Here is a 13,249-nt window from a genome sequence, read left to right on the forward strand (position 1 = left end):
GCACGACAATGCAAATGTATTTAATGCCACCGAATGGTACACTTAGAATTAGGAGAAACTGTAAATTTCACGTCATGTATACTTTCCTTCAATAAAAAAGTCTCGGTAATAGCTGTGTGACCTCCAGCAAGTTACTTCACCTCTCTGGGCCTCACCTTCCTTATTATGACTTGGGACTAATGACAGCATTTACCTTAAAGAGTTGTGGTGAGGATTAAAAAAAATGGTGCGGTAAGGCTCTTAGCACAGGTGCCTGCACATTCAAAGTGTTCTTTGAATGTTGGCTTAAGACAGAAAATAACGTCTCAAACGTAACCTGATTTTTCACAACGGGCAATGAGAGCATTATTCACATCCGTTCTCTCTAGAGCCACGGATGTCAGAGGCAAGGGTACTGAGCTCCAGGTATACAGAAGAAAGGTTGTTTGTTTGTTTTAAATTAATTCCTGATCTTATTTCACTGTTTCTTCCTAGAGAATGTTAATCCCCTGTCCTGAGCACGTAAAACAAAATGAGTGGCATATGGGCAAGTTATTTTAATCCTCGTGGTTCCAGTACCCCCACTTGTGAAATGAATTGGATGAAATCAATGGTTCCAGAAAATGGAAGTGAAGACCAGTCTTAGGGCTGAAATCACAACGGTCACCTTGAGATCTTGTTAAAAATACAGATTCCTTTGTCCCACTGCAGGAACACTGCTGGGGTCATTGAGGTGGGGGTGGGGGTGGGGGAAAGAGATCTTCAAATTCTCCCCAGGTGATTCTGTTTAGTAGTCAGATGTTGGATCCACCTATCCATGGATCCCTCCAGGGGTGACAACCAGTTCTCAACCTTGGCCACATTCGAGAATCACCTGGGTAACTTTTAAAAAAATACCTTTTCCCAGGCTCCACCCCTAGAGCTTGATTTGGCTGCTGTGTGACAGGTCCCAGGCATAGAGATTTTAGGTGAGAGCCCAGGTGATTCTCCTGGGCAACAGTGCTGGGAACCACAGATCGAGAATAGCAGTTCTCAAGTTCTCACTGTCGAGCACGCACCAGCATCACCTGGAGGGCTTATGAAGCCACAGGTGACTGGGCCTCACCCCGAGGCTGGGATTCCATAGGTCTGGGGTGGGGCCCTAGTATTCACATTTCTAATTTCCTGATGGTGCTGATGTTGCTGGATTGGAGCCACACTTTCCAGAACCTTGCTACTCAAGGTGTGACTTACACCAGCAGAAAAGACTTGCCCCGGGAGCTTGTCAGAAACATGGAACCCGGGGCCCACCCCCGGCAGGCCGCGTCAGTCTGCAGTGTGGTTCACATACGCACAGTAGGGTTTGGAAAGCACTGTGTGAGAACAACTCTGCTTTGGAAACTTCTGGGTTTCTGCTTTCATTGTAGTCTGGGAGGGAGGGATGGAGGGAAAGACCTTTTCTCGAGTAGAAAGCAGACTTTGGAAGGTGTGTGGGTGGGTCAGCCATGATTGAGCCGGCCCATCATTCGCTCTCCGCCGGACTCAGTGTGTCTGCGAACGTGAGTGCGTGGTATAAGCTCGGGGCAGCGAGGGTGGGTGGATTACCTTGGCGTGGTTGTAAATATCCACACAGTTGTCCGTGTTGATGCCTTTTGCACAGATAATCTCACAGTGTCGCTGCAAAGCCTCCAGCTGAAAAAATTTAGCCGCAGACAGAAGCTGAAAACCATAAAAAGAGCCTGTTAGAGGTTGGGAGGTGGAAGGAAAGGAACGACAGGTGAGAAAAACCCTCATCTTCCACCTGTCCCAAGGTGAAAGGACTGGAAATAGGGGCGGTACTGTCACTTTAAAGCACCAGGTAACGCTAGAGGAAGAAGACACAGAGATGGAACTATCGTGGGAGTTAATGGCAGAGGGGAGGGGTGGAGTGGAAGTCAACCACATTCACATCTGTTATAGCCAGAGGTCAAGCAAAAATGCCTATAACTGTTCTGTCCAGAAACAAGGGTGAATGGTATTATTTAGCAGGATGAATATCAAGGTGGCTCCAGGTAGCCACTCAAATACCACCTGCTCAGAGAAGCCTCCCAGACCGACCCACCTCAGGTCGCCTCCCTCCATCACTGTCTGTGCCCCGTCTTTTTCTTCTTCACAGCTCTTCTCACACCAGACACGATGTCATGCCTGTCGCGAGGGCAGGGAGCTCTGTTTGCATCACCGTTTGCATCACCGCTAGACCCTGGCCCTGAGCACGGCAGGTGGCCAGGGAGATGCTTGACAAATGTGTGCTAGAGAGCAACAGGCTTGGGGGAGGGGAAGAAAGTGAAAGCAAGAACTCCACAGAGCAAAGAAAAGGGATCAATGGGCCACACGATGAGTGCACAGCCGCACGGCACCCACCGTGTGCCAGGCGTTGTTCTCAGCACCTTACACACACAAACTTAAAATCCTGAAAACCCAATGAGGTGGATATTATCACCTCCATTTTACAGGTGTGGAAACTGAGGCTCAGAGAGGTTGATAACTTGTCCCAGATCACACAGCTCAGAAGGGGCAGAGCTTGGATTTAAACGCAGTCTGGCCCAGAGTCCATGTATAACGCCTGCGCGGGGTCACCTTGTGAACTGATATCTCAGACCTGCCAGGCACCCTGGACTTCAGACACCTGGACGGCATCCTGGCTTTTTTGCTCAGGATTATCGGAGTGATTTTGGTTTCTGGTTCAAAGCTCCCAGCTTGGAGCACGAAAATCAACAAAGGTTCCGCTTTTAGGAAGAAGCGGGGGAAATCTTAGCCTTGGACAGAAAAGAGCAGGAACGAGTCCCCCAGAACAGACTGAATGACCAAAGGCATGCTGGAGACAGCAGACAGCCAGGGTGCCATGCTGCAGGAGTGAGGGATGCTCAACCTGAGGGAACCCACCGGAGCTTTGTAAGTTGCTCTCGGCTGCTGGTCAGTGGACAGTGCTGTGATTGGAGGAAGGTTTTCAGACGGTATAAATCTCTTACAAATGACAGGGAGGAGAGGTCTTCAAGGATAGTTCCTGATGATGATATTTAAACCCCAGCTGTGTTTGCAGCCTCAGCCTCTTCAGTAAATTTCCTTTACCCCACGCCTCCAAAGCCAGTTACATTGGGTTTTGACTCAGTTCCTACTGAAAAGGATCCAGCTAGTGTAGCAAACACCTTAGCCTTCTAGGGGTTGTGGAGAAGCTTCTTGTTTGAGAGATCTAAGAGTCAGGCAGGATCCCAAAGCCTGCATCCAACTGGAAACTCAGCACAGGGTACCCTCCACCTGCCAAAGTGAGCCTGTCACCTGAGTTCACAGAGGTCCTCTCTACCAAGACAGGATGACTTCCTTACCTCCATTATCTCGTTGTTTTTAATGAGAAGTGACTCTGGGCCCCCGTAGTAGAGATACTGCATGACCAGCTGGAAGAAAGGACACAGTAAGCAAAGCGTCAGTGGCACACAGGCATAATCATCTTAAAGCCTTATTCAAATCAATTTATTCCCCAGCACCTCTCTTTTATAAAGCCCAAACCAATAATAATAACAGCCTTAATAATAACCGCCCCAAACACAGGGCCTCTCCAGTGACAAAACTTTTTCATCATGTTATCCCATTTCCTCCAAGTTGGGCCATGGACTTGAAATGCTGCTCCTTGATGGAAATCCTGGGGCCGATGGAATTTAAATTAGGCTGTCCCATGCCCCCGTCACACTCTGCCAACACAAGCCTTTCCAGCGGGGGGCGAAACAACCCGTCATTAGGCTGGAAGTCCTGTTTATGGAGTTATTTTTCTTGGCAGCTGCTAACCTGCTTGAAGTAGGAATTCAAATGGCATCCACAGCCTCCAGGAGGCCCCACGTCCAGGTGCAGCCTCAGCTGCATCTGGCTCTTGCCCGAGTGTGATGTTAAATAGTCTTGGGGGCAGGAAACTCAAAAGCAGCATTTACTAAAATTCATTTACTAAAATTCTTCTGTCAGCACGGGAGTGAAGTGAACAGGGCCCTGGGAGCCTCCTTCTGGGTTGGATTCGGCCTGACTTGGCCTATTTCAAGCCACAAATGAGGCTTTTCTTGTTTTATGGGGAAGGAGGCAGGCACAGGGGAAAGTCCTCAGGGTCTGCTCAACCTCCCCTGCCAGGTACAGGAGCTCGAGGCTCTGTGGTCTCAAGCTGAGGCGTGAACCTCAGCTTGGCTGTGATGGTCGGTGGGAGCTTGGGCCACTTCCTTCACTTCTCTGAATCTAAGTCTTGTCTGTAAGGTGAAGAGCTAACCAGAGGGGCAGCTGGAAGGATTGAGAGAGACGGTACCAGCACTGGTTCTCGGAGCGGGGTCCCTGGACCAGCAGCACCAGCATCACCTGGGTTCTCATAAGAAATGCAAATTCTCAGGCCCCACCCAAGGCTTGTAGAATCAGGAATTCTGGGGGCTGGGCCCAGGGATCTGCATTTTAACAAGTTTTCTGTGTTTTAACAAGCATCCCTGCCTCTCTGGGGTTTTGATGCCCGCTGAAGTTGGAGAACTGTTATAACTTAGAGCACTGGGTCTCCACCTGGGCTGCACATTGGAATAACAGGAGGAGGGCACAGACTTCAAAATGCTGATGCAAGGGCCCCGCCAGATCCTGATCTAATTGGTCTGATTTATGGCCAGGACCTGGGGAGTTTCCCCCAGGTGATTCTAACATGCAGCCGAAGGGAAGAACCTCTGGCTTCGAGGCTTACACATAGCTAGCGCTCAAGAAATGGGAGCTGTTCTCATCTTTGTTTCCACTTACGAAAGGACCAAGTACCTAGGCCTGGGCACCAGAGAGACTGGGTTCAAATCCTTGCTGTCACTAATTAGCACTTGGGGTACATCACTTACGGTCTCTGGGCCTCCGTTTCTCCATCTTTAAAAATGGCAAGAATAATCCAGATCAGGGCAGGCAAGCAGAGGTCAATGCCTCATTTATGGTTAGAGCCCCATAAAAGTTTCTCCACCGCCTTCCCCATCCCTAACCCTAAAACCAATTAGCACTTTCATGGGAACTTTCAAAACAAGTACTGCAGCCATTCCAGAAATGGCCGAGGCCACTTTGCTCTCAGTAGAAAATGTGGTGACAGGTTGGAGTGAGGACAAGGGGGGCCAGGCACTTGGATGTCTGGGGGTGTGCCAACTCCCCAGTGCCACCTTGAGGCTTCAGCATCCTTTCTGTGTGCCCCCCCCTACTCCAGTAGAATAGCTCCCCCAGGCTGGCCTTGGCTTTGGGAACCTGCTTCATCCCTTCTGCCATGCTTAGTCCAAAGTAACCTGTTCTCCAGGATCATGTGCTTAGCAGGGTGGTGGTTAATCAGTTACGGCTTAGAAAAACAACCCACTTAAAAATCACTGTGAAGCCCCAGATGCCAAGTCGGGTGTTTCCTCACGTTGTCCTACTTGCTAATCTCTGTAGGAACCAGCGGCACAGAGGTGATGATCATCGACTTGTTAAAAATGGAGAAAATGAGGCTCGGAGAAATGAGTGTCTTGCCCCGGGTTATTTGGGAAAGATCAGTTTGACGTTTCAACATAACCAAAGGAGTGCATCTCTAATGGTGGAAATACAGGCCCCTCAACAGGCTTTAGAGGCTAGTGCGAGGGCATGGCGTTTTTCTGGCAGCCTGCAGAACAGCAGGATCTGGGGTACTTGGGTCAATGGTGGAGGGAAGAACCAGCACCTGGTCTGCCTTCTCCCCACTTGGCTCATACTGTGTGGTCCCAATGTGTCTTTTCAGTCTCCAATATACCTTAAAACCCAGCTGACGGACTGATAATCACTTTCCCTCAATCATACCCCATGACTTCCCACTTTTGTGCCTTTGTTTATGATGTTGCTCCCCCTGGAACACATTCTCTCTCTCATCCACTAGATGAGGAAACTTAGGCTCCGAAAAAGATTGCGTGATTTGTGCAAGGTCACATGAGGGACACTGATTTGAAACGGGAACACAGCTGTTTAAACAAGGAAATGCAGCATTTAAGTCTTGGGCTGCTGTTCTGTTCTTCAAGGTCTAGATCAGGACCTCCACTCATGACTTCAGTCAAGGCCAGCCTTGCCTCCTGCTTATCTCTGAGCTGTCTCATCAACCCTCCCAGAACGTGAGTCAGTTGAGGGCTGGCCTGAGTCTTACCCATGTGTATACTCTTTCCAGGGCTGCCTTTCTGGAACTGAACCACGGGAAACAAGGTTCTGTTCCGAATCCTATGAACTCCATCCCCAGGACACCCGCGTTGGCTTAGCAAGCATGGCTGGTGGGAGGATGATACTGAGGGACCACGCCCTCCTCTGCAGGCCACCAGGCTTCCTGCTCTGGATGAGACTCTGAGCTCTAGACACAGGGCTGCAAAGCGGTCGGGGGGGGTGGGGTGGAGTGGTGAATTGCTATTAGCTGCAAAATTGACCTTGTGGGGCAGGACTTATGAATCAGGCATGAAGGCAGGTGGAAAAGGGAAGAAAGCTGTGGTGCCCCCTCAGAGACGCCACATAAACCAGCACCCATCGTCAGCAGCATAGGCTTCGCCCGAATGGAAACAGACATCGTCACGTCATCTGGCCTTTGACAAAGAGACCTTCCTTTTCTACTTACGTTAGGTTTATGTTAGGTTCGGATCAATGTTGAGATGACACTGGATTCCTGATCACGCTAAACTCAAGCACAGTTCTGGGACTTCACACCTGTCCCCACTTTCTTAAGCCCGAATCTTTCCTATGACTCATAGATTTCTCCTCAGCCTTCAGTAGTTCAGCTAACACCTCATCCAGGAAGCCTTCTGCCATTTCCCTGGTCTGAGCTGCCACAGCACATTGGCTCACCCCTCTCTCTCCCTCACACCCCACATTATACTATAATTAAGTAATTACTCAGAGTTATCCTTTCTGGACTGTGAGTCCCCAGGAGAGGATTGTTCTTTATCCTGTGTCCCCACAATCGGCACAGTGTCAGGCACATAGTAGGTGCTCAAGTAATACTGTAGGAATGACTAGATGGTAAATGGGAAGGGCGGTGTGAGGAGGGGGGCCCAGACTGCCGGGGACTTACGATGTGTCGCAGTGGCTAATTTGCAGGCCAAGGACCGAAGGGAACCACCTGTGCCCTGTGCCCACTACCGCGGTGTTTTGGGCCCCTGCAGGAACTCACCTGAAAGATGGGGTACTTCACATAACCGATCTCTATACAGGTGCTGTCGTTTGTGGGTTTGCTGGAAAGAAGCGCTTTGAACCTGAACAAGAACACAAAAACAGAGAACAAGGCTCACAAACGCATCCACGGCTAGCAAGAAGCTCGGCTCTTTTATCGCCCCTGCGTGGCATACGACAGTGACATATCTGTAGGTTTCTCCGTTTAATTCTTCCTCTTGGTGTGATTCCATAATCCAATTTGAAGTTAACACTCAAGTTAAAAAAAAAAAAGCAACTTTCTTTTCCAAGCAGGTGATTAGAAAAGAACGAATGCCTTTTAAACCCTTCCGCCTCGTGGGGCCCGTCGCAAAGGCCGTCTCCTTCGGGGAGTCTTTCCCGAGCTCAGGCTTCACGCCTTCCTCTGGTGCCCACCTCTCTCTCTGATCCTGTCTGCCCTCCACCCACACGACTTTTGCTCCAGGAGGGCGGGGACGTCTGCCGTTTCTGTCTCTGCTGCATCCTCAGAGCCAAGGTCAGTCTGGACGTGATACATCGTAGGTAATTAATCATGTTGATTACCTAATAATATGCCTATGGCCGACCTTCTGTCTGGGGTTTCAAATGCACCTTCCTGCCACTGACTAAACTGTATGCTCCTTGAGGGTAGAGACCCTATCATTGGAACACATTGATATTCAATACACTTGGGAATAAGCTCTCTGGGGTTTTTTTAAAATTAAACCTTTAATTTTAAAATAATTATAGATTTACAGAAAAGTTTCAAAGATACTACAGAGAGTTCTCGTTTACCCTCCCCACACCGTCCCCCAGTGCTAACATCCCACACAGCCGTAGGACTTTTGTCAAAACTGAGAAATTAACATCGACATAATACTGGTCTGGTTTTTCTACAGTGTTGCAACTGGGAACTGTGCAAGGGACAGTGTATTATTCTTGCGGTGGCAAAGCAGACATCTAGGGTTTGTAGTTTGTTGGCACGGGTGGGTACTGTAGATGCCAGGATGCTTTTAGGATCCAGGGAGTGCTGATCACACTCATTCCTTAGCAAACTTCCTGGACGTGGATTCCGCTCCTGAGTTCCCAGTGCCCTCAGCCTCCGCTCGCCCCGGTCACCTGCCTCTTCCTCATTTCGGCATCATTCTCTCCTTTGCCCAGCTTCCCTGATCCTATTCAGGTCCTTGCATCACATAGTTCTAAAGGGTCAACCACCATCTCGTCCCAAATCGAAAAGAGAAAGGGCAGTGGCCGGGCTGGCAGGAGGGTGTTACGCTGCTGTCAATTCCGCAGTTAAGGGAAAGTGTGGCTCAGGACCTGTGTATTTCAGTGGCTCACACCACAGTTCCCCGGCATTTGGACAGCAGGCCTGTCATGTCTGCCGCGTGTGAGGTTTCGCGTTGTGCGCGGCACCAGGCACCTGGCTGAGAGAGCTAAGATCCAGTCTGTGAACTCACCGAGCTCCGCCTCCCAAGTGCTCTATCTGTCTAGAAGAACGGGCACCTCGTCAAAGTCACACAAAAGTGCTGCCGTTGACGCTGCTGGCTGCCCTGTATTTTATATTTTCTCTTCTTATAAGCAAAAAGCATAACATAAAGTTCACCATCCTAAACTATTTTTAAGTTTAACGTTAAGTATATTCACAATGTTGTGCAACCAATCTTTAGAACTGACTCTGTGCCCATTAATCAATAAATCCCCATTCCTTACCCTCTGCTCGCCCTGGTCGCCTCCCCCATCCTCCCTGCCTCCATTCCCCACTCCCCATAGTCCCTGGCAACCACCATTCTACTTTCTGCCTCTATGAATCTGTCTATTCATATAAACGGAATCATACAGAATTTGTCTTTTTGTGACTGGCTCGTTTCACTTTGAGTAACGTCCCCAAGGTTCATTCATGTTGTAGCATGTACCAGAATTGCCTTTCTTTTCAAGGCTGAATAATGTATGTGTAGACCACATTGCACTGACTCATTCATCCGCTGATGGACACTTGGGCTGCTTCTACCTTTCGGCTACTGTGAATAATGTGGCTATGAACATGATGTACAAATGCCTTATATTCTGGAATCCTTGATTTTGAGAAGATAATCTGCCAGTCTAGTGACGATACCACCAAAATTGAACTTCAGAGAATAGTAATAGCAACAGCCTCACTCATAACTCAGCTGCTTTCCCAAGTGATGATACTTACCTTGGAGAGGCTGTAAATAACAGCACTCGGTGAGCATAAAACGGTCTTCCTTCTACCAGAAAGGTGACATCAGACATTTCTTTATTGTTGAGAAAATGAGGGTCTAGAGTCAGACAGGGAAAAAAGGTAGCTTTAGCAAAGAGAAAGGTGAAGTTTGGATTCCTCTTTTGGAAAGTGCCACTAAGAGACAGTGACCCCACAGGAGCCAGAATCAATCAAAGGAACACTCGACTTGCTAAAATTCAGTTTTTCATAGGAACTCTTCATAGTTTATTTGTGATTAAAAGTAACATTTCCCCATAGAAGACTCACCCATAGCCTGAATTCAGATGACTTTCAGGTGCGAAAGGTAAACACCTGTCCTCCTTGCTTCTAAGAATGTACCCACCCCACTTTCATCTGTCATTCTTGGGCTCAGTGTCCTCCCTGCCTGATGGAATTGGTTGAGAAAAGCTGTCCCTTTGCCACTGTGTTCCAGGTAATCTGAAATCCAAGCCCTTTCCCTGGGTCAGTGAAAAATGAGCTATATCCCCCTCCCCCTGCCCTCATCTCCAATAATAACAAAGATATAACTAGTACTTACTGAGCACTTACGATGTGCCAGGCACCATGCAAGCTGGCACAGACACATGTAAGCTCATTCAGTTCTGGGAGACAGGGACCGCTGTCAGGTGTTTAATCGAGACAACTGAGACACAGAGAAGTTATGGTGGCAGGTGGAGAAGCCAGGATTTGAACGCAGACATTCTGATCAGCACTAGGATCTTCCAATTTGCCTGTCATTTTAGCCATTTAGACATGGGGCTGCTGAAGATGCTACTCTGTCCCCTGCTCAGCATTTCTGCCTTGTTGAGAACACCCATCCACACCCCCCTGCCCACTCCTATCCCTACTAGGCTCCACCTTGCTCAGTTTCTAAATCCATCCCAACCTAGGCAAGAGGGCAATATGGCTCTGACCTCTGGTGGGGCTGCCCGTTAGGTCACCTATCCCGCCAGTTCAGGGCGGACCTTAATGAGTCTCTAAATTGAAGATTACTCAAGTTCCTGAGTCTGAGGACCTACCAAATTCCTAGATCATGTGAAAAAGAACAAACCGTTCCTTGCCCAGTGCCTCTTGTCCCTGTAGCTGGCACCACCATCTATCAGTTGACCAAGCCAGGGGTCCAAAGGCAACAGGACACCCTCCTCTCCTGGGTTCACCCAGATCTCGTCCACCACGCACACTGTCCTTTCTTCCTCCTCCGTGTTTCTCGAGTCCCCCTCTTCTCTCCACCCCCTTTGCCACTGATGTCACTTGAGCTACATCATCTCTTGTCTGGGGACTTGGAGGAGCCTCTGTGGGTCTCTGCCTCTAATCTCAGTCCCCTCAATCCAAAGGTCCACCTCACCGCAGAGTCATCCTTCCTAAAAACAGACCTGATCACACCCCTCCTCTGCTATCAGCCTTTCAATAGCTCCCTAGCACCCCCAGGATAGAGTCTAAACTTCTTAACAGGGCTCCTTGTGAGGGGCACCTGCTGCCTCCTCCGGCTTCTCCCTAGTCACATTCCCCTGTCAAACTGTATGTGTGCCTGGGCCACATGTGGCTGCTCTCAGTTCTCCATTGGTACTACGTGCTTTGTCACCTCTGGGCCTCTGCATGTGCTGTTCCTTCTACCTAGAACACTCTTGCAAGCCCTTCCAAACCTGGCATACCCCCACGTGGTCTTCAAGCTGCAGCGCAGACACACTCTTAGCCATGCCCGATTTCCCCGCCCATCCCAGGCTAACCCAGCATCCTCTAGCTGTGCTCTCCTAGTGCTGGTACTGGCTCTGGTGTAGCCTCATCCCTACAGTGTACCCACGCTTTGTCTACCTCTCTCTCTGGCCCACGTGCTCTGGGAGGGCAGAGCCTTGCCTGTCATTTTCATATCCTTTCCTCTGTGTCTAGCATAGAAGGAAAGTAGACTATATAGTAAGAGTGTGGGCTCTGAAGCCAGAAATCTCAGCTGTGTGACCTTGGGCAAGTTATTGAACCACTTTGCGCCTCAGCTTCCCTTCCGTAAAATGGAAATGGTAATACGTATTACATACCTACATCGTAGAGTTGCAATGAGCATTAAATGAATTAATTTATGTAAAGCATTTAGTAAATTGGCTGACATACTATCCCTAAATAAATATGACTGTTATAATAGATGCTCAATTAGTACTTTTTGAATGAATGAAAGAATGCCTTGACCCTTGCTTCAGAGTCTTGTCCTTGGGGTCTGCTGAGGCCATCAGGCTCCTTCTTAGCTTGGGGACCTCCTTGTTGTCGACAGGGCCTTCCCCAGGGGTTAAAGGTCTGTCCCGAAATGAAACTCCAGCCACTTCCAATGGCTGGGTTTAGGTTCTTCTCCACCACTGAGGACAGGGGCCAACCCCCCTGGATCACGGGGGCCGTGACCCCCCAGCTTTTGAGCCCACCCTGTCAGACTGCAACTTGGACCCTGGCCCGGCACCATGTTAGCTCAGACCCTGCTGCAACTCGGACCCAGAGCTGGCCTTCCTGGCTGATTGTCCTCACTTAGCCCTCGAAGGTGAGATGGCCCCTCGCTCCCTGTGCTGCTTCAGATAGTGGTCTTGCTGGTCCTGCACTCATAGTTCTCTGCAGCACACACAGCTCCCACGCCTCATCCCATAATGAAGTTTTAATTTAAAACACGCCAAAAAAGCATTAAAAAAAGTCAAAGTCATCCGTAATCCCACTATCTTTAAAATTTTTTATTAAAAACAAAACAAAACAAAACAACATGACAACTCAAATTTCTAGAACTATCTAGGTAAAGGGAAGGGAGGCTACAGGGAAAGGCCTCAGGGTTGACTAAATCTCACTCCTCCCCTGGCTTTAAAGACTGTTAAGAGTTCAGAATGACTTTCTCCCTCCCCTCAACAACCCGCCTCCCTCTGCTCACTCTCTCTCACTCCCACTGTCCACCTTCAACCAGCCCCCCGGCCTGCTCCCCAGATTGCTAGTTTTTCCTCCCTTTAGCGACCTCTCTCTCTCTCTCACCATTCTCTCCCAGAATTCACTGGGATGGCAAGAGGATAATGTACCACAAACAAATCAGGCAAGCGCTCACCAGTTTGCTATAGTCCCTGCCATTCTCTATTGTTTTACACTGAGCCCGTTTCATTCATTTATACAACCCGCCTGGCCCTATAGAGATGGCAGTGTGGGACCCTTGTCATTGATCATTCTTATCTTTCCTTTAAAGCAGCTCCCTAAAGAACAACTACTGGACAAACTTTAGTTATCCTAGCTTGATATGCTATACAGAAGATGCAAAACACTACGTGTTCCATATTCTATTTATTAATAATTACATACTCTGCCCTTTCTTTCATATTGTGAACTTTGAGCCTCTCAGGCTTGCCTTTCTTCTCTTGTTCTAACCCTTGGAATTCCAAGGCTTGGCAAAAAAAACTAGGCCTTAAAGTTGCTGATGAAAGAAAGTTCGGGAGGAAAAAAAAAATGTTCTTTCCTTTCCTACAGCTACAGAAAAGCAGATTTTACACTGTGCCACTCAAATACCCCTTGCAAATATTTGCTGTCAGAGATTATTGCTATGTCGTGGGAATATAACCTTCAATCTCTGATGTCTATTAACTTGACTGGTCTTATTTGTTGCACGTATAATATTATTTGAATTAACACCTGTTTTCCACAAAGTGGAAATACTCGTGGTTTTGGTACATCCTGGTTTGCCCACAGGAATGGGTGTAAAGAAAAACAGACAACCTTTGACTCAGATGCTAAGTTTTTCACTTAGTAAAAAGCTGTGTCATTTATAGTAACCAGTTATTCATGACGGGAACAAAAATATTTGAAAACGGTTCCACGAATTCAGACTTGTCGTTCATTTAAACTAGCTCATAAGTTGCAAAAGTAGTGGTTTTATTAAGGAGT

At 48.4% G+C, this 13,249-nt stretch overlaps 1 protein-coding gene across 3 annotated transcripts in view; it reads right to left on the minus strand.

Annotated features, from left to right (window-relative positions):
• Nucleotides 1-13,249, minus strand: part of ABTB3 (ankyrin repeat and BTB domain containing 3) — a 320,752-nt gene that overhangs the window by 7,549 nt on the left and 299,954 nt on the right. For all 3 annotated transcript variants that reach the window (XM_039877866.1, XM_039877865.1, XM_039877864.1), the window contains 4 exons: nt 9,317-9,419; nt 7,127-7,208; nt 3,321-3,389; nt 1,564-1,677 (listed from right to left, as the gene is read on the minus strand). In XM_039877866.1, coding sequence (XP_039733800.1) covers nt 1,564-1,677; nt 3,321-3,389; nt 7,127-7,208; nt 9,317-9,419 — 368 coding nt within the window. The remainder of the gene's footprint in view (nt 1-1,563; nt 1,678-3,320; nt 3,390-7,126; nt 7,209-9,316; nt 9,420-13,249) is intronic.

The sequence above is a fragment of the Pteropus medius genome, unplaced genomic scaffold (genome assembly GCF_902729225.1).
Source record: "Pteropus medius unplaced genomic scaffold, Ma_sr-lr_union100, whole genome shotgun sequence".
Lineage (NCBI taxonomy): Eukaryota > Metazoa > Chordata > Mammalia > Chiroptera > Pteropodidae > Pteropus > Pteropus medius.